This window comes from Vicugna pacos, chromosome 32, assembly GCF_048564905.1.
Source record: "Vicugna pacos chromosome 32, VicPac4, whole genome shotgun sequence".
In the NCBI taxonomy this organism is placed as follows: domain Eukaryota; kingdom Metazoa; phylum Chordata; class Mammalia; order Artiodactyla; family Camelidae; genus Vicugna; species Vicugna pacos.
The window spans coordinates 18,080,249-18,102,501 of NC_133018.1; the positions used below are offsets into that span (position 1 = coordinate 18,080,249).

At 38.3% G+C, this 22,253-nt stretch overlaps 1 protein-coding gene across 2 annotated transcripts in view; it reads left to right on the top strand.

Annotated features, from left to right (window-relative positions):
- The first annotated feature begins 51 nt into the window (after window positions 1-51).
- Window positions 52-22,253, top strand: part of PPTC7 (protein phosphatase targeting COQ7) — a 34,827-nt gene continuing 12,625 nt past the window's right edge. The window contains exons 1-3 of one of the 2 annotated variants that reach the window (XM_072952892.1): window positions 466-582; window positions 10,701-10,803; window positions 19,933-20,112. In XM_072952892.1, the coding sequence (XP_072808993.1) occupies window positions 574-582; window positions 10,701-10,803; window positions 19,933-20,112 (292 nt within the window). In that variant the 5' untranslated portion in view covers window positions 466-573. Of the gene's footprint in view, window positions 583-10,700; window positions 10,804-19,932; window positions 20,113-22,253 lie in introns of both variants that reach the window. The other variant, XM_072952891.1, reaches the window with a different exon arrangement.

A 22,253-nucleotide genomic window follows, 5' to 3' on the forward strand; every position in this document is an offset into this window, starting at 1 on the left:
TCGTGGGTGGGGCTAGAGGCGTGGCCATAAAGGGGGCGGCGCTGCCGGGGGGGCCCGGAACACGCTAGTGGAGCGGAAGATGGCGGCGGTAGCGGTGGCTGCAGCTGGGACCCCGGTCGGGCTGAGGTGGAGGGGCTGCCGGCTCTGACCTCACTCTGGCTCCGGTGCGCGCGGCGGAACGTGTGCGAGGCTCCGCGCGGCGGGCAGGGGCGGCAGCGGCGACTGCGCGCCGCCCTGAGGAGCGTCTCAGGGGCGGCGCGGCTGCGGCTGAGGAGAGAGCCGGCTCCGGGCCTCCGCGTCCTCTTACTCCCCGGGGCCCCCGCCTCCTCGGGGGGGCGGCGGCGGCGATGTTCTCGGTCCTCTCGTACGGGCGACTGGTGGCCCGCGCCGTGCTCGGCGGCCTCTCGCAGACCGACCCTAGGGCCGGCGGCGGCGGCAGCGGCAGCGGCAGCGGCGACTACGGGCTGGTGACGGCCGGCTGCGGCTTCGGCAAGGACTTCCGTAAGGGCCTCCTCAAGAAGGGCGCGTGCTACGGGGACGACGCGTGCTTCGTAGCCCGGCACCGCTCGGCCGATGTGCTCGGTGAGTGCCAGGCCGGGTCCCCCGCCCTAACCCCGATCCACCACCCGGGGACTCCCCTGCCCCGGACTTTCCCCGCTCCTCTGGGCTGTAAGAGGAACCCTAGAGCCAGTAGTAGCTCACTTGTAGGGAGCGCTTACTATGTGCCAGGCGCCGTGCCAAGCTCTCCAGGGTGCGCGTTCCACTTGAACAGCCCCCATTTTAGAGATGAGGAAACTGAGGCGCGGAGCGGGTGAGCCACATGCTCCAAGGTCACACAGCCAGAGAATGTGACCAGTTTGTCCGAGCCCGGAACCGCAGTGTTAGTCACTTGGCAGTACTAGCCCCGGTCGACCTCGTCCCCTCCCCCGGCGACACCTGCAGGCTCCGAACCTCGCTCCTGTTCCCTCCCTCCTCCCTCTGCGTGCCCCGGGGATCCCTGCTTCTTCGTGCTCCTGACGCCACAGCCCGGTTACGGGCTGCGGGATCCCGAGCAGACTGCCTGTCAGGAGCCGAGCCGCATTCTTTCGTCGCCTCGTTAGAGACAGATCTCCATCCTTGTCCGAGTCTCGCAGTGGAGGCCGCTGGCCTGGTGAAAAATCACTTGCATTGCATTCTTCCCAACTGACCTTGCCCACTTGAGGTCACTTGGGGTAGAAGAGAGTCTCCTTGACGCAAAATAGAATGGCCAAACCCTCTTCTAGACTGCGGCCAAGAAAGCCTTGAGAATTGGTTAAAGCCTTTTCAGACCACAGGTGCTTCCAAAGGCCTATTCCAGTTACACCTTAGGGGGTAAGAGATCGCAGAGATGTTTAAGTATACTTCACAAGCAATCAGAAACTTTAACATAACGTGTGCCTTTGGAGACAATGTGTATGCCGTAGAATCCTGTGCCAATAAATCTCTTAATAAAGCACTTCCTTTGAAAATGAAGGACATGCTGTCATTGAACTTAGGTTCAAGTGTCACTTTGGTTTCACTTCTCAGGTGAGATTGAGTTTCTCATTACTTTACATTTCATATGCCAAGGCAAAATTTGGCATTGGAACAAATGGTCCTGACAATTATTTTTAAATTTGGTCTCAGAATAACTGCCTTTTATCTTTGTTTCTACTCATGTAGTTTTGTGAACATGGAACTAGAAAGGTTGTTCTCAGTTTAATTTATGAAAGATTCCATTACCTGAGTTGAAAAATCATTTAGTGTTTAGGCAATACTTGAGACTCCTTAGAAGTAAACTTGCAGATTGAAGTCTGTACAAATCCACTGTGAAGTCAGCTTGACCCCGACTCAGTATCTTTTCTTAAAGGGCCGTTGTCAGTCGCTGTCTTTTTTCAATACAATTAGAAGCGCTTTACTCAAAGAGCTTGTGACCTGTGCTACTTTTTCAAGTTGCAGTTATAGTGCAACAGGATAGGAGATATTAAAGTCACTAAGGTTCCCCTTTATGTGCTGGCTTATGTGAAGGGTTTGTAACTTGAGTGATGGTTTGGGGATATTTTAATGTGTCAAATTCCTCTGCTGAAGCTTGATTTAAAGATTTTTGAAGGGTCCATTAATGGAGTGGGGTATTCATAAGGATATTGGGAAATTTTGATGAAGCCCATTCTGAAAAAAGTATAAACATGACGTCCTGCAGAAACTGGCCTAGTTTGGTGCTCAGCTTTGCCACTCTGATCTGTGGTTTGGGGCAAGAGCCTCTCAGCTCATTTTACTCATCTAGACTAGAGGATGAAGGGGGTGGACTTCCTGACCCTGAAGAACGTCTGACCATCAGATCGTATTTTCTTTCTATTTTGAAAAGACAGCACCCTTTGTTATTTTGGGCCTCAAGTAACAGACATTACTTCCTATCTTATTCACATGGGCACCTTCAGTAGATTTCTTCTGTTTTCTATCTCACGCTTAATCAGTGGTTCTTAACTTTCTTTGGTTCACTGCCCAAGGGCTCTCTCCCCAGAAAAAATGTGCAGAGAGACAAAATTTTGCATAACCTTTTGGGGACTTCACTGACCCCATGAAATCCATCCATGTACCACCTATCAGTCCATGCATGGATACCAGATTAAGAACCACAGCTCCTTACCCTTCCTGAAAGAAATGTCGCTAGGCATAACCAGACAGATAATTGCTTATATGACCTTGGGGTGGTTGTTGGCCATATTTGACAAAGAGCCATTTTGAGAGAGAGAGAGAGAGAGTGTGTGTTGTAGCAAATCAGGGGAAACATTCTCTAGGACTGTCCTTTTCTTACAGAAAGCCATCTTGGGAGCCACCTGAAACAACTTCTGAATTGGCCTCATTTGATCTTTAGTTTCCACAAACCAGGTCATATGATGGTGATTTCTATTTTATTGACACTGTCACATTTTGGGCAGGTCTGATTATCTTGCTGTGAAAGGTAATGAGTCTTAGTCTTTAATACTGCTTTTACTCTGAAAGTTGGAGTTGTAAACTGAATTGCATTAAAAGGCTATGTTGAAGAGGGGTGGGGTATAGCTCAGTGGTAGAGTGCATGCCTGGCAAGCAAAATGTCCTGGGTTCAATCCCCAGTACCTCCATTAAATAAACAAACAAACAAACAAACCTAATTACCCTCCCTCCCCAAAAGGCTATGTTGAATAATAATGTTGTGTTGAACCTCAGTGCTTTGAACCTTCTAGTTCTATAGATAATTCATTTTCTTTGGGTTGACACTGTTTATTGCTAAGTATCTATGCAACTCACTCTGGTTGTCTAGGACTCATTGTCTGTTTGGAATGAAAACTGTTTTTCTTTTCATGTTAGAAAGAGAAAGCTGTTTTATTTCTTTAATTTAGAATTGATCTGTCCTGTTAGTCATGCAGTGACTAAAAGTACTTGGTCCTTTACAACATTTTTGTATAGTCCCACTGGATTTCTTTTAGGAAAAACCAACTATGGCGGGTGTGGTGAGACATAGGAACCACTCCTATCCCCTGGAAAATTGGCAAAGGTGCTTTCTCTTTATTAGGTCCAACAGGAGTAAACCAGTACCAGCAGGAGCCATGTGCACTCTTCTTTTTCCTTCCCTGTGACTAATACTGAGTTCTCTTATTACTCTATATGGTATGGATGCCTAAGTACACAAAAATATGAGAACTGCCTGGTGTACAATTGCTGGGCCTCCCACAACCCTAAGCTACTTAACAATAGAATCAAAGACTGTTGAGAGCTGTTAAAACTTAGAAATCTTGGAATGCAGTTCTTTCATTTTACTGAAGAGAAAATGGGGGCCTGCAGAGGGTCAAATGATTTTGCTAAGGTTACTCCACTAGTAAATTGCAGGATTAGGACTAATGTTAAGACTCCTCATTCCTGTCCTTCTTCCGTTAGATCACTGTTTAAGTTTTCTTGAGAAGATAGGTGAACTCAAAACCAGTCTGTCTTCTGGTACTGTTAAAGCATTCTGGTATTGCTTTTCTTACTTAAGGGTGTGTGTGTGTGTGTGTGTGTGTGTGTGTGTGTGTGTGTGTGTTTACAACTTCTTTGTTCACTCTCTGACTCACAATTAAAATGCAACAAAAACTCCTCTGCATACTAAACCACAGTTTACTGAATCCACTTTAAAAAATGACAGCATGTTGTATGCCATGTAAATTCTGGTAATTCTTATAAAAGTAGGATATTTATTTAAGCTTGATTTAACTTGAAACCTTAAAAAGAAACGAAGACAATTTCATATTCTAGTCTTTAGATATGATTTTGATTGTGGCCAGGAATTTGAAGTGTTTTTGTGAGTAATGCCAGTCTTAAAATGAATTGTTTTAAGGTACAAGAATTACATGAACAATATAAAGATCAAAATTTTATTTAGGAAGTGGTTAGGTAGCATTTGATGTTTTCCAACAGTCATGATAATTTTAATATATTTGGTAGAATCTGTATGAATGAGTTGTCCTTTTAACTCATTTGAAGTACTGGTCACCTTGGGAGAGTGTATATGTGCACTAATTTCAACCTTTCAGGAAACCCTTTTTCTGATTTCCCTTAGCTAGGTTTCAAGCCATGTCAGGAAAGGAATCTTATTATATAGTTATAATTTTCTGAAAGTCAAAGTTCAGCTTGATCTGCCTGTTGACAGCAGATATGACCCTGATTGAATTTTTAAAAATTGAGATATGTAATTCACCTGCCATAACATTCACCTTTTAAAGTGAAAAACTCAGTAGCACAACAGTCACAAGGTTGTGCAACCACTACCACTAACTAGTTTTAGAATATATTCGTTACTCCAGAAGAAAACCCGTATTTAATAGCCGTTGCTCCCCAGTCTCCCCTCCCTCAATACCTGGCAACAGAAAGTAGATTCTGACTCTATAGATTTACCTATTCTGGAAATTTCATATAAATAGAATCATATATGTGGACTTTTGTGTCTGGCTTTTTTCACTTAGCATTAGATTTTCAAGATTTACCACCATCATAACATTTATCAGTATTCTGTTCCTTTTTATGGCTGAATAATATTACCATTATATGGACATTCCACGTTTTGTTTATCCATTCATCTGTTAATGGACATTGGGTTGTTTCTACTTTTTGACTGTTGTGAATAGTGCTGCTTATGTATAGGCTTTAGTGTGAGCATATATTTTTTCATTCTCTTGCATATGCACCTAGAAGTGGAATTGTTGGGTCATATTGTAACTCTAATTTTATGAGCAATAGAGTTGTTTTTTATATATTTATTTTAAATAGTTCTCATATAATTATTTAATAGGGAAAATATTTTTTAAGTGTAAGATATGTAAAGTTCTAAGATCAATCACTACTTTAAATATGCTGGATTTAATTATGCTTTTAAGAAAAAATTGTGGAATGTTAAGGAAGTATAACAGTTGTGGGTTCAGTAAAAGAGCCTTCTAGGACTCAGAAACAGCAGGATTTAAGAGGCTACTGATCACAAAAGAAAAATAAAGCTACTGACTTGTTGCTCTCTGATTCTTCTGAGTATTTCTGTCGTTCTGTAATAAACAGACTATACGATTGATGGATAGAGGAATTTTGCTGTTTGTTTCTTAAATTCCTGCTCCCTGATATTTTTCTCATTTTCCTATATAAATATATTGTACTTCTCATAAGGTTCTTATAAGGCACATTGTTTTTAAAGTCATTTCCTCATTGTTACACTGTCAGAGCTACTTTTCCTTTGTGCAGTCTTGAATCTAGAAATTCTTGAAGATAGTTTAAAATTTTCCTGACTTCCAGCTTCTTTTTCACTTTGTTAATAATCACTTAAAAGAAATCTGGATGAATCTTTTTTATAGAGCAAGTAATTGAATTTTAAAAGCATGACTGTGTATGCTTTTTAGAAAGTATATTTTCGTTAAAAGGTTTTAAATTGTAGCAGAAGGTAGGGTACACATGTTGGCTGTTTGTGCTGGGTTTTAGAGGCGGGGTATGGGGGACGTTGAGGGAACCTGGATTGGAGTGTTCCTGAACTTTAGCACTGCTTTCTGAAACTGGGCAGTCCATAACCTGAATGATTGCAACAGTATCCAAATGGAATTTGTACTAGTGTGTGACTTAAACACTACACCAGGTTAGAGTATTTGACCCACAACCGCATCCTTTGAATAAACGCTTGTGTCAAGTTCAAACTCAATGTCAAATTCACTTTATGTAAGTCCCTTGCCTTTTAGAGAGTCCTTACCTGGTGCTTTAGATTCAGAACTTTAAGGAAATGCTTTGGAGAGGTAAGTTGACAGTATTTTCTTTCTAAAGAAATTTTACTTTTCTCATCAGTTGAAGAGTGGTGCGCCTTGTGAAGTTTCCCTTTCAAAGTTAATGTTAACTTTTGGTCTCACTTTAGGAACTGGTTACCTAGATCCTAAATTTGTCATTAGTAATAAAATTCAGTGATCTGTCTTGGTGGAGAGTTGCTGAATATTTTAAAAATCTGATAGTTTTATGTCTCTCTGAGGTCGAAAATAATTTATTTCCTGTTGTTAAACAATTCACAGAATTACATCATAAATCACAACTTTTTTTGCAAAAGCTGATCCACGCAGAAGGCATTGGGTTGATAACACACACTCATTTAAACTTGAGTTGGCAAGTGGCACAGCTCTTTCAGTTTAGTTTAAAATTTTAAAGATGCTAATTACATCTGAATGGGATCCCAAACAGGATTTTGGGTGGATAGGGTAGGCGAAGCTTTTCTTTAAAGAGTGAAAATACTTCACTCTGTTTTCTCCTAAGCATTTATTCAATATCTGACACAAAATATGACTCGTCTTACCAGTGGTTTAAATAGAGCTTTTTATATTTTACTACGTATTTTTATGTTGTACCTTATTGAATCTTTTAACCATGAAATAGCTGCTCTTATCTCCCCTTAATCTGCATCTGTTTCCTCATCTATAAAGTTGACTCATCTGTGAAGTCAGTCCAGCTAGTATCAAAACTGAGACTTGAACCTAAGTTTTCTGCTTGTGCATCTAGTGCTTTTAAATAAATGGTTTTGTTTTGTGCTTATAAAAGTAACACATGTTCAGAAAAGCACAATATTAAATACCTGTAACTCATACTCAGCTTCTCAGTGTGGTTTCCTCCAGCCTTTGTGTATATACATTGTATATTCATATTATTAAGTAAAATTGGGTTAATGTGTATTCTGCTCTGTAATGTTATTGTTATGTAATGTAAATTGAGCATATTTCCATACTAATAAGCATAACTATCATGTTTTACTGTGTGTATAGTCCATGGAGGCCTCTACTTTTAGTTATTTAATTTCCAATTTTCTGTTGCAAGTAACACTTAAATATCTCTATTTCTGAATATTTCCTTAGTACAAATTCATTGAAAAAGAGTTCCTGAGTCAAAGAATGTAAACTTTTTGAAAGAGTCTGATTTAAATATTAGCATAGGTCCTTCCAGAAAAGTTATACTAATTTGTACTTTTCCATTTGTTGTGAAATTGCTCTCATCAATAACAACTACTTAACAGTTTATAAATTTATGAGGTTCTTAAACAGTTGTTTTTGAGATGAATCAGTTTGTAGCTGGTGAATAGTTCTAGAATTGATTGAATTGTTGGTATGAATCCCAAGGACTACAAAATGACTGCAAAAAACTTTGCCAGAGACTACAAAAGTGACTTGCTACAAAGAGTGCTTTTTGTTGAGGGACTCAGTACTGTTTTGACTCAAGTCAGTTCCAACACATTTTTGCACTAATTTTTCTTTTATTCATTATCAGACTGTGTTGAAGAGGGAACTTTTTTCTTTTTGTCCAAGTATGACTGTGCAGTTTGATCTTTCAAGGATGCCATCATCCAGCAGGTTTTTTTTTTTGACTTATCAAAATTATTCTGTACTGTCATTTGAGGTAGATGCAAAAGTTTAGCTGTGCTGAATGAAGCAAGCAAAATGCTTTTGTTTTCACATCAATGTTTGGATAGCAGTTTTGGGTAAGAAAATAGATTTGAGCTATTTACATGAGAGCTAGAAAACTGTTCATTGCCTTTAGGTTGAACACTATTTGGTAATATGGTCATCAGTGTTTCCATGAAGTGAGAAAGTCTAAACAGAGATGTCTTACTCATGCACTGTTTTTAAAAATCCACTTCTCTTGATTCTTGATTGATAATGTTGATCTTATTGTTTTTCTTGTTCATGTATGCTGAATTCACGAACAATCAATGGTCTTTGGATAACAAGGTTAGTGTGCTTTGCAAATACATTCTACACATATTTATTTTCAGATCATCTAAATTCAGTGAAGCCAATTAATCTATAACTATCTTTTATTCTTTTATCAGAATTTCAAATTGAAAAATAGTTGGCTTGCCTATTTATTAGTGGCTTACAAGAGAAAAAAACTTCTCCAACATTCTAGTCAGGTGGTTAAGACTAAAGTAAAAGGACATAGGCCAGTGTTTTTACCCTGAATCATTATTGAAACTTCTCTGAAAACATATATGTGGCAGGATAATGAGGGGAAAGGATAAATTGAGAAGCCTGAAATGGAGCCTTTGCTTCAAAACTAGTTCAAGCAGTGAATGTAATATCGTACGTGAAAAATAAAGTATAGCTGAATCTGTTAACTTTTATAGAGTTTCTAAAACAGTCTCCCTTTTCTTGCAGTGTGACTTAGAATCCCAGAATCTTAGATCTTAGAAAAAGGAACTCTCAAGAGATTTGTCCTCCTACCCTTTATTTCACAGATGACAAACTAAAGTTTAGAGATGTGATTTGGCCAGTGTCCTACAGTCAGTTAGTGGCAAAGAAAGCTGGGAGCTGTGTCTTCTCCAAGATTCCTTTTTAAGGCTCTTTCCACCTGGCCTTTTAACAGTCTTGAGAGGAGCATCTTGTAGCCAGCTCCCACCCAGCGCACAACACCTTGTGCAAGTCTAGGATGACATATGGGCTCATTCTCTTTTTGGAGTTCTCAGATGAAAGTTGGTGTACCAGAGTGCTGGGATTCTCACTTATCAGTACCGCCAACTATATTCATTTACTCATTGTTCTGTTAGTCCCTGACAGGTGCCGTGGAGAAGACCAAGAACAAAACAGACTTTAGCCTTGAAGCTTCCTAGTCTGATGGAGAAGGTACACATGTGAACCGGAACAATAAAAAAGAATACACAGAGATTAGATGTTGTGGAAGCTTGGATTCAGGCCTCGAGAGATGGGTTTTTCAGTAAATTGAGGCAAGTAAGGAGAAGATCGGCAAGGCTTGCAGATGGAAGGATCAGCAGAGGCACGGAAGGAGACTCCCTGAACTACGCTGTTTTGTGGCTAGAGTAGTTTGGGCTGGCAGGGTGGATGGGAGGGCAGTTGAGAATTTGTTAGAAAACAGGTTAAGACCAAATTGTTGAAGGTCACAGTTGCCATGTTGGGTGTTTTGTTTTGTGGTAGGAAGCCATAGATGTTTTTGCTTTTGTTGTTTTGGGTTTAGTCTGGTTATTTCTGAAGAGGCAGCACATTTAGATGGTACAAAACTCAAAATGTATTCAAAACTCAGAAGGATTTTGAGGTTTTGCATCTGGAAGCTTCTTTAAGTTTTCTGGCCTGGAAGTATGGATAGGTTGGGCTGCCATTGATCGGGTTAGGAAATGCAAGAGAAGAATCACGTTTGGGAATTAAAAATGGAATTGCATGCTACAAGAGGCATTTCACAGACAGAATCACCTGGCTCATGGTACGCTTACATTCACCTGGCCTTTGTTGAATGCTCCTGCAGTGAGTCTCATTAGAATCACCTGTACAATTTGTGGGTTTGGTTTTAGTTTTTTGTTTTGTTTTATTTTTAAGTACTTTGCTAGAAGGCCCAGGCCTATCCTGGGCATACTGACTCAGGAGGTGGGGCTTGGGTTCCACAGGTAATCTCAGTGTGCAGCAAGAATTGAGAACTGTTGTGCCAGAAACCAGGCCAGCACTTGGGGATGAAAGATGTTTACCAGTGTGAAAGACATCCCTGACGGGGGTCACAGTATGGAGAGGGAGAAAGGAGACAGGAAAGTCATGACAGAGGCACTGTGATTATTGTAGTGACCCAAGGAAATGGTTAGACCCACTAACATTTATGTGTTAGTAGTTGTTAAAGATTTTCCATTTAAAATGAGATTTTTCTAAGTCTGAATGCTGCACATAGTAGGTAGCAAGCCCTTAAGAGATTTGTCAAATAAGGTTACTTTCAGAATCACTTCTAGAAAAAGAAGACTGATTTCTTCAAGGTGCAGGTGAATCTTTTTTTTTTTTTTTTTTGCCTTGTGTATTTTTTGGAGACAAATATAGATTTGTTCCTTAGTAATTGAAAATGTTGCTGCTAAATGTTTAATGGAATATTGAATGGTGGTAGATGTGTGACCAGAAAAGTTGAATGGACCACTCATCTTTTAAACATTACTTGTGGGTGGGAATTGTCTTTTGATTGTGACCACAGAACATATTTGTAGAGCTTGCAGCCTACACTAATCGAAGACTCCTTTTTTCTGATTGCCACAGGGTAGACCAATCTGTATTCTGTTATTTGGTCTTTTTTAAAGAGAGGCATAATTTTCATTTATTGCATGTCAGCTATGAGCTGAGCACTGTGACAGGCACAATTTAACACCATTATCTCTGTTCCTCACACCAGCCCTGTGATGTTCATAATTTTATTTCCATTCACAGGTGAAGGTACTGAGGCTCAGAGAGCTACCCAAGGCACTCTTCCTAGTCCTGGAGCTGGAATTTGAACCCAGATCTGACTCTGAAGCCTGTGCCCTTGCCCATTGTGGGTATGCTGCCTTTTAAGTCAGAAGTGATCTCTTAGAACTTTGTTTTACTAAGGTGATCTTATACTGAGTCTGTGTACTACTTAGTGAGAACTATTCCTAGTTTAATAGTTGAGCAAAGCCCCCTAATTAAAGCAAATAAAGGCCTCAGGGAGCCTTGTTGAACTAGTCCAGTGGGTGACAGGAACTTTGGTAACCTCAGGCCAGTCCTTTCCTTCCGGGGGACCTCCTGAATACCTTAACTCCTGCAGTGCATTATTTGGGCTGATTGCTTGTGAGTGGTTCCTGGCAGAAGAGTGATAGTCATTTAGCCGGAGGTGAGGTTTCTCTCCTCTTGGAGCTGAAACCTCTCCTTTATTACTTGTACTTTATCTATATTAGTCAAAATCTGCCCCAAATGCCTCTCTCCTCAACCTCCTCCCCCACAACTCATATATTCATCAAGGCTTATATCAGACACTTCTCCATGAATACTTTTCTGATTCCAGTAATTTTCAGATTCCTTCAGCTAGATGAAATCTGATCTTCCTTGCTTTTAGTGGTGCATATTGTTTTGTTTTATTACAGCCTCTCCAACCCCCCCCCCCCAGTCACAACCACTTGATTTTAAGTTCCCGTGGGCAGGAGATCTTTTATTATATGTAAATCTCTTTTGATTCCCTTTTACCATAATGCCTCACTATAGGAATTGTTCAGTAAAATGTGTTGAATAACTTTAATACTGAATGTAAGCCTAAAATATAGTTCTAACTGGATTTATATAGTTTTTTTGTCATCTCTCCCATAAAGGTAACTTGTACTCATTACTGAAAAAATGGGAAAAGCGTGGAAAATAAAAAGAAGAAAAAAAATTATTTGTCCTACCCTCCCCCCTGCCAAAGATCATTACTTAATTGAACAACATGTAGGGAAAACATAATTAGTGTTCAGAAATTAAGGGACAGCTCTCCACTTGGCAGGCTTATTCAAAAGAATTATGTTGTCACTTTAAAAAAAAAAAAAAGGGAGCTCTTGTGCCAGGGCAGCATGTGACTCAACCTCTCCCAGAGGGTGGTATTTTAGTAAAGGCCAGCTCTTATTTTTATAGAGGGGTGAAGAAAGCAGGGGGTAAATACTATCCTCTTTGGGGTTAGGTCAGGGATATATGACTTAATTGTTATAAATATTAGGTTAACCTTTAAGACCAGAATTCTAGATACAATCTTAGGAAGGAAAAATACTCTCTTAGCCTAAAGGGCTGGTATAAGTAGGCACACATCAGATAGCTGGGCTTTAATTGCTGTAACTTTCTTATTTAAACGTTAAATTATTAGGCATTGTATAACATTACCTAATATCTGGAAACTATAGAAACCTCAGCTTTAATAGAAGCCCTTAATTCTGTAACACAGAAAGGGCCCTGCCTCTACTGTTCATAATTTATAATAAGTGTGACCACCCCCCATGATTTGCTGCTTCCTCCTGTCCAGAAGGCATTGCTAACAGCATTTAACATTTGAGGAAGATACAGTTGCAGCTCAGAAAGGAGTGAAGTGACCTTTCTCTGCAACTTCACCTTCAACTTTAATGACACCCAAGGTCCCTAGCCGCAGTTAAGCCAAAATACCTCATTCCACTTTAAGTATTTGGTATTTAAATGGAAGAGCTAAAGTGAGAGGAAGAACATTTTTCTTTTAAAAAGGTTGACTTTGAGTTTCTCTGCCTTCACACTATCATTTCCTAATCCTCTTTTCTGCTGCCCAGGATAGTCTGGAAGTTACCGTCACTAGTGAATGAAGTATACTGGACAGTAGGTGTAAGTGTTTGTGTGTGTGCATTTTAATTTGATTAATTATTAAGTAATTTCATGTTTACTAAGCTAGAAAGGAAGAGCTATTTTGGTTGGAATTCTAAAACATTTAAAGTAGACTGTTTATTCCTGCTTTGAGTCCATATTTGAGTTTTGTTAACTGTCCTGGATAGTACCATTTCTTTAGCAGAATTTGAGTTTTGCTTATAGATTACCTTTTCATGCGTTTTATCACAGGGTTGAACCTTTCTTCCTTCCAGTCTTTCAGCTTTATTGCCTCAGCTTTGAGTTAGCTGATCTGCTTAGAGATCTTGAGTTCTTGACATAAACTTGGTCTCTGGAGAATCAGAAGACGCAGGTTTCATTATGATTAAAGCAGAGTGGTTGCTTTGGGGAAACTTCTCTCAAAGGGAATATATCAGTTGCTTGTTAAAGTAGGAAGAACATCATATCTATGTAATTTCACCTCTAGAGAACTGAAAGGAGTGTTAGTCAAAGTAAATTGTATTTTTCTGAATAAATCGACTTTTGAATACATTTTTCCAGTAATCTTCCTTTTTGTTCCCTTTGGGATAATTATTTGCAGATACATTTCACAGTCTTGAATCACAGGGGAGTGTTCTTAATACCCAAACAGTTGAGGCTTCAGAGTTGTTGATACAAGTGTGATCTGTTCCATTTGATAGAAATTGAGTTTATACTCTGATCTCATTTTTCTCTGGTTATAATGCTTCATGTTTTGATGCCTCTAGACAAGTAAGGTTGGCTCTGAGAACACTAGATTATAGTATTTGAAGAAGAGCCTTGGCATTTGAAAAGAAGCCAGCTGTAGCACTGCAGTGGATACTGCCTAATCAGGGCCTCATTAGATGGAACACTTGCTGCAGAAAGTGTAAAACCAGATATCCTTCCTTATCCCTTGAGTACTGAGGGTCTCCTGCTACTCTTATTATTCAACTCTTGTGATCTAGCCAGATTCTTACTCAATTTCTCCTCTGGAGTTTCAGTTGACTATCAAGTACCCATCCTAGTAGATAGGAAATGTTTCACTGATGGAAAAACAATCCCTGTGGAACCATCTTGTTTCATTAGAGAGAGTGTGAGGCTCAGTGTAAAATGCCTTGAGATCATCAAAGATGCAAGGGATAAAGCTCTATTACCTTTGAGTACTACTTAGTATTTGAAATTCTGCCAGAGCTGTTTTTGGGCAAAATCAAATTACTAATTTTTCTTCACTACTACTTATATTAAAATTAAACTTTAGAGGGTGGGGGTTATAGCTCAGTGGTAGGGCATGTGCTTGGTGTACATGAGGTCCTGGGTCCAATTCCCAGTGCCTCTGTTAAGGGGGAAAAAACAAAAGAAATGTTTTTTTTTTTAATTGAAATTAGGATTTATTTTGGGGGGCATTACTTTCTTCCAGAAAATATTTTGTAACTGATTGCGTATCAGTCTGAAGATGAGTATAGCAGGAAGAATTTAAGAAGAACCGCAGCCTCATGCTGATGGCTGATAATGGACCGTGCTGGAGAGACTCAGGCCTATGTTGTCTTAGTTCAAAATCTTTTTCAAGGTAAACCTTTTGCAACTACACAATTAGGTGGCCATATGATTAATTGGAAAGAGGATTTTTAAGCTTCCATAATTTCAGCTTACTTACCAAACCCTTTTTTCCCTTGAATTTTTGGCTTAGAATAAAGCTATTAACTAAAATTCTGAGTTTAATAAAAAGCCAAGTGATTTATTCAGGTACAGCAAAGTTTTGTTTTTATATGGTTCTAACTAAGGCAAAGACAAAAATGTGTTCATTAGAAAAATTGAAATTGGCTATTTAAGAATTTTCTTATGAAAAGACATTTAAATGAGATGATAAAGAATATGAAAAAGAATATATGTGTATGTATAACTGAATCACTATGCTGTATATCAGAAATTAACACAACGTTGTAAATCAACTATGCTTCAGTTAAAAGAACAAACTAAAATAAATAATGGGAGACACCAGAATTACTTTCTCCATATGTCTTAACTCTTCACTTTAAAAAAGCAGTCAATGGAAAACTTAGCAAAATATTATATACAAATCATAAAATATTTTCTAGTGGCTGTTTCCTACTTTATAAAACTTGGCATTTCTAGTTGTAAACGGTACAACTAAAGTAATTTTCTGTACCTTAGTCTTTTTGCACAGCTATTTCAGATATGTAACCATTATCTTAATCTAATAATGGTTTTAATTGGATTTTGGGTCAAAGGAAACATTTAAGCTAGACATGCGCTGACAGAATGTTATTAATGGAGACATAAGATGATTACAGTGAGTTAAAGGAAATAGCTTCTGTGCTCAGTACAAACTCTTTATCTTGGCATTCAAAGCCTTTCCAGTTCAGTCTACCATTTCAGCTTCTCCTTTAAAGATAAGATCCCCCTTAACTTTTTTTTTTTCCCCTTAACTTCTTAAGTTTTTGCCCTCTTCTCCCTGAGTATCCAGTCTACCCCTTGGTGTCAGTTCCGGATCTTTGTCAAAGATCTGGCCCTGATTGCCTTCCCAGCTGTAGTCTCATAGTTCTTGACTTTATACAGAACATTTCCACAAAAATGCCCTGCTGGCGCCTGAAACTCAGCATCCCTGAGACAGAATTTAGTATCTTCTAAAGGCATTTCCACCCCCTTAACTAGGGAATCATCTAATCAATACTCAGTCCTGAAATTCGAAACCTATTGGTATAATACGTATTGATAAAGAACCCAGGTGTCTTTATTATGTCCTTTGCATTTCCAGTTATTGTCTGTTCTACTTTTCTCATTACTTCTGACCTAAAATCTTGCAGCTGATGTCTGACCTCTTACCTCTCTCAACCTGTTCTCTCCACTGCTATCAGGATTATTTTTTTTAAATATAGATTGGATTATCACTTCCACCTAGAAAAAACTTGACTTTTTATTGTGTATAGATAGCAGTTCTCTTCAGTAGAAAGATACTGTAAATTATGTGTGTAATCTTAAATTCTCTAGTAGCCACATTAAAAGAATTAAAATGAAACAGATGTTAATTTCAATTAATATATTTATTTAACCCAATATATCTGAACTATTTCAGGACATTCATCATGAAACCAGCATGAAAAAATTTTACAGTTTTTTGGTACTATGTTTTTGGAATCCAGAATGTATTTTACGTTTAACAGGACATCTCGATCCAAATTAGCCACATATCATACTGACTAGTTCACATGTGGCTAGTGGCTCCCATTTTGGACAGTGCAGGTCTATAGCATAAAGCTTTGAGTTCCTGGACTGCAGTTTTGGGCCCTCTACAACTTCAGCTCCTGCCCTGCACATTTCAGCTTCTCCCCACTCACCCAAGCTCTAGTCGTACCTCATTGTCTGCCATTCTTTTCCTTTAATTACTCTTCCTGCGTGTGGAAATCTGACTTACCTTCCAGGGCCAGATCTGAATGCCACTTCCTGAGTAAAGGCTTGCTCCATTCTCAGTGCCGCATAAGCATTAACCACTTGCTCTTGACCCTTCTGTAGCAGCATTTGTGGGAGCTGTTTGCCTAGTTCTCATGTGAGTATTTAACTGCGCACCAGAAGGTGAGCTTCTCAGGGGCAGGATGTGTCTCCCTTAGCCCTCTTATTTCTCTAGTGTTCACTGCAGCCTCCCTCCACTTGCTCTTTAGGTATATTATCCTTTGTTGTTTGATATCTTCAAGATCTGAAGCAGTCTCTCCTTCAACAGTTGTTTTCTTTACCTCTGAATGAAATTTCCCTTTATATCTGGATCAATTCCACGGTTTAAAAAGTGTTCTCTCTCTTTGTGGATTGAAGCTTTTTCTTATGCAAGAGAGGAAAATATTCATTTCCTGTAGAAATAACTGCCTAATATGAATTAAACTGGGTTTCAAATGTAGGTTGTTCTCGTTTTAGCCTGGTTCTAATTCCAGATACAATTCTTCCTGTTATGTAACTTGTTCTTTGTAAGTAAATTATGTATATAGATCAAGACTTTTCCACAGCTTTATTGGAAAGTTTATATGCTTTTTAATCTCTCTTCCCCTAGAGAGATTTGGCCTATGGAGTTTTGCCTGTTTTTTTGGTTTTTGGTTTTTTTCCCGTATTAAAGCAAACAGGTGCCTGAAAGGTTGCACTCTATTCTGGGAGAAATCTGATTAATGTTGAAGGGGTATGCCAGGTCAGATTCTATAACCTGCTGACAGATGATTTAGTGAGTGTCAGGATCAACTCTCAACATTATCTCAGGTTTTAATGGTTTTCTTCTGAAGGGCATTTGCAGATGAAACCAGTTTGTATTTAAAGTTAATTGTGGCTCTTACGTCAGAGATTGGTTAAGAAGAAATTATTTTCTTCGAGCAAGCAGTAGTTTGAAAGAATGAATGATTCATCAGATTATAATTGCAGTCTATGTTGTAACACAAGTTGTTGCATTTTATATTGTGGTAAAATCTTAACCCCTGGTGAAGTAAGAATTCCTCAAAAGAATTTACTATTAAACTATCTTAAATTTTCTTAAGAATTTCTAGATATCCTCACAGCTGCTTGAAAAACACAGAAAAAGGTAGTACTTCTTCCTGGTAGGGTAGACCTCAGTCATCCCTGATGTTTCTTTTTTTCCCCACTCTCGCTGTCCCCCTTCCAGTCTTACCTGTAAGTCCTTTTGTTTCACTGGATCCCGTATCCCTGCACTGCCACCGTTTCACAGCTGAGCTGCTGAGTTAGATTCTTGACTGATTCCCTTTTCTGCTCTTGCTCTCCGCACAGCAGGCAGAAGGATCTTTTTTCTTTTTCTTATCATTATTACTATCTAAACTTTATATACTAGAAAATTTCAAATATATCAAAGCAGAGGGATGAGTGTATGTACCTCTTATTCAACTTCAGTTATTCATTCATGGCCAGCTTTGTTTCATCTACTCTTCCATCACCTCTCCCCCCTATTTTGAAACAAATCTCAGATGTCATATTATCTAATCAGCTAATTTGAAATTGTCCTAAAGTGAAATTTTGCCTGTTGGTTGGTCACAAAAGGTCGGAAAGTTTGCTGCCCCATTAGTGATAAGTTGTCACCTTCTTTACTGTCTTCAGTTTCTGTTTAGTCTTATTTTTTTTCAGGATGTATCCATTTCTGTTTGATAAATACCATCACCAGAAAAATAGTTTCATGTGTCCATTTCATGTTAAGCCAGTTTTTCAGGGATGCATATATAGTTACTCTCCTGCTTTTGCATTATATATGTTCTTTAAAACGTGTGTGAAAGTACAAAAAATGTAAATATAGGTCAATTATACTTCAAAAACAAACTCATAGAAAAAGAGGTCAAATTTGTAGTTACCAGAGGCGGGGGAAGGAGGAATTGGATGAAAGCAGTCAAAAGGTACAAACCTCCCAGTTGTAAGACAAATAAGTACCAGGGATGTAATGTATAACACAATAAATATAATTAACACCACTGTATGTTAGATATGAAAATTATTAAGAGAACAAGTCTTGAGTTCTCATCACCTGGAAAGTTTTTTTTTATTTCTTTAATTTTGTATTTATATGAAATGATGATGTTCACTAAATTTATTGAGATTATCAGTTTATGATGTATGTAAGTCAAATCATTATGCTGTATACTTTAAACTTTTACACTATTGTATGTCCATTGTATCTGAATAAAGCTAGAAGAAAAAAAGTATAAATGTGTATGTGGCAAGGGTGCTTCATGCTAAGAAAGCCTTAAAAATTATAAAAATCCCTTGCAGGGGAGGATATATATAGCTCAAGTGGTAGAGTGCATGTTTAGTGTGCATAGGATCCTGGGTTCAATCCACAATACCTTCTCTAAAAATAAATAAATAAATAAACCTAATTACCTCCCCCCTGCAAAAAAAGAGAGAAATAATTCGAGAACCAGAAAGAGGAAATACAGAGAAAAGAATGCTCCTATTAAAAAAATGATAAAATCCCTAATTAATATTTTTAATAAAATAATAGATGTTCATTATAAAAATAAAATTTAATATAGAACAGTAGGAAGTAAAAAGCTAAACTCTGTCATTTTTTCACTGATCACTTCCAGTTCCTTATTTCCAAAACAGCTACTGTTAATATTTCTTATAGATCCTTGAAATGTTCATTTATGGTCATTTAAAGCCTGAATAATGTATATATCTGACATTTTAGTTCTCTGTTTGTTTGAATGTAGTAGACAGAAATTGATTTTAATGTTGAACAACTAGCTTGGTGTTGCAAGGAGTTGGATAGGAGATGGTATGATGTTGACTTTGACGTCTTATTGGCTTTCTTGAGCGCTAGTTTGCTCTTGCTAAGAGGAAGTCTTACACAGACTTGAGAGTCTGAACACTCCTTGATAAGGAGTCTTACATAGACTGTGAACTCATCAACAGCTCTATAGACCTGTAAAAATCTCTACCAATGTTGTCCAATAGAAATATAATTAATGTGAGCCACACATGTCGTTTTGAATTTCCTAATATTCACATTAATTAAATAAAAAGAAATAGGTGCCATTAACCTTAATAATGTATTCTCTTTAGCACATTATATCTGAAGTATTACTTCAGCATGTAATCAACATAAAAATTAATGAAATCTTTTACCCTTTTTTTCATAATAAAGTTTCAAAAATCCAGTATGTATTTTATACTTAGAGCACTTCTCAGTTGGGATCAGCTCCATTTCAAGTGCTCACTAGCCACACGTGATAGTGGCCATTATACTGGGTAGTGCAGCCCTGTACAGGATAGTGGTTGTCACTGACAGAGGAGGAAAAGGGATGGGATATACTCTTAATTTTGTTTTCTCTTTCACAGTTATTGACCAATATTTGAAGTTAAAAGTTTGCTGCTAGTACTTCCATTAAAAAAATAAATAAACCTAATTACTTCCCCCGAAAAAAGTGTTCTGCTTTTGGTATTCTTAATGATGACCAGCTCTGGCTCAGTTGTATTCTCACTAGCATCAGCACTTAAAAAAAAAATTTTCATTCTTATAAAATACAACAAAGATTAATAACACAAATACTGTACAAAGATGAAAATCCTGCTGAAATTAAACTCTTGGCTGGTAGGCAGTGCTACTCAGTGGTAGCTCATGTGTTTTATTCATTAATATGTGAAAGATCAAATTCTAAATAAAGAATGTGGCTTAGGAGTATTAGTGTAATACATTAAACCGAGCACTTTTTATTCTGAATTTCAAGGTAAATATATGTACTAGTATGTAGTAAAATTGGTTATTAGTAAGACAGGGGTAAGAATTCCTGAGAAGCTGGTAAAAATATCCTTTAAATTTTTTTTTTTTTTTTTTTAGGGGTTGCAGATGGTGTAGGAGGATGGAGAGACTATGGAGTTGATCCGTCTCAGTTCTCAGGGACTTTAATGCGGACATGTGAACGGTTAGTAAAAGAAGGACGGTTCGTCCCGAGTAATCCCATTGGAATCCTCACCACAAGCTACTGTGAGTTGCTGCAAAATAAAGTACCTTTGCTTGGTAAGTAGATAATCTATGCATTTACCTCTCTAAAGAAGCCCAGGAAATGGTTAACAATAAAACTGAGAAAATCACTTGCCAGCCCAGTTCTTTTTCTGAGGTTCTTCTTATTAAGCAGTTTGATAGAAAAGCTGTAGGCTAACCAGAGTCCTTAATGCTGCTTGAAATAGTACAGCTACTTTGGGATAAAGTTAAACATGAACAGGTAGTATGCCCCAGCAGTTACACACTTCTATACCGTGGACTAGAGAAACTTACATATTTGTTTATCAAGAGATAGGTGCAAGAACATTGTTTATAATAGCAGAAAACTGGGAATAACCTAAAAGCCCATTTATAGTAGAAAAATGAATTTTGAAAAGGAACAAATTAAGGCTGCACACAATACTCAGGAACATGTTGAGGGAAAATAAGACATTGCAGAATACTACTCAGCAGTCTGATTCCATATATTTCAAGTTCAGAAACACAAACAAGTAAAACTGTATTGTTTACAGACTCTAAAATTAGTCTATATAGATCCCTGTTAATTTTGTATTAGAAAATTTACAAATACCTAGTGTTTGTTTATCTGGTATGCCAATAGAGCATCCTTTGGCCAAGCTTCTGCATTTGTTTCTTAAATGGTTTCCTGGGAACTTACCCAACAGCTTACCAGCTTCTCAGAAAGCAGACTCTCAGAAAGGGTATTATTAAGTTTCTGCTAATTGCCAGCATCTTTTTGGTTACTAGAAGGCCTTCCTCCCAGTCACCATCTACATTTAAAACCAGTTTCTGTTCAGTGTTAGAGATCTCCATGTTGTAGAATTTTGCCTTCAATTTAAATCCTTTGTAAGAAAGAGTTCTTTTCATCCTGCTGTCATCTTCCACATTCTCTGTGCTGTGATTAACCAGCTATTCTCCTACCTGAAGAGAAATCTTGTCTTGAGGTTTCAATATACCACTTTGTCTTAATCTGCTAATTTAGACATGCAGTCTTGAGCTTGCCTGGTCCTGAGAAACGTCCTAGATTCTGTTTCTAGCAGCTGTTTGTCAACTTGCCATATGACTTTGGGCAAAACCACTTAACCTCTGACCTGCCCTTTCTTCGTATGTTAACCGGAGGAATCTTTTTTTGTAAAAAGCAATGACATAAAGCTTTTTGGAATACCCAGAAACATGTCGAGGGGAAGAGGACATTATAGAATACCATCTGTCATCTGACAGAGAGCCTTTAGACACAGATGCCAGGGGCCTGACTCCTGCACATTCCCATGACTCTTCTGCTAACACCATCCCACCCACCATCTTGCAGTGCATTTACTGTGACTTGGAATAACCAGTTACAAAACAACAGCTATCCTGATTTTGCACCTTGAAAGCTTTGGATTTTGCTAGGTTTCTTCCTTATTCCTACTTTTTTTCCTATTCACCTTCATGTAACTGGGAGATCTTAAAATAAATTTAAGGACATAGAAGAGATTTTCTTACACTGAATATTACAATTACCTCTTTCTCCTAAAAGACACATTGAAATAATCCTTTGTTACCATGTTTGACACATACTTCTCTTTCACCTTCCCTAAGCTATTTTAACTAAACTCAAACATATTTTGGCAAAGACAGGCTGCTGAGTATTACTGAACCTCAGCTATAACTGCAGATAATGAGAACTTTACAAGATTAGGTAATCCTTTTTTCTATCCTGCAATTGCTGGAAAGCCTATATCATAATTTCAATATAAAGGGCAAGCTGCTAGCTGTAATCACTTATTTCTTGAGAATTTCTCACTGCTTTCAGATCTGGGTTGGCATCACAGGCTAATTGTTGTCATACACTATTTCCTCAAACCCTTAAGTGGATTTAGGTCTTATGAAGCCAACATACCTTAAGAATTTTGAGGGGTCAATCCTAACAAGGTTATCCCCTTCTCTCTTTGCTCCACAAAAGGCTTAGTAGTAGTTTATAAGATAAAGGGCTAGTGATAAAAATATTTCCATTTTAGCATGAGAGGTCTGCCTGGGGACCTGTCTGGATTGCTCAGTCATCAGCCATCTGAACATCCAACACTGCCATTCTTAGCACTCTTTTCTTCTTTGCTTGTTGTTCCTCTCCAAACACGTAAGAATGTCGAGCTCTTGTCCCAGCATTAGGCTGTCAG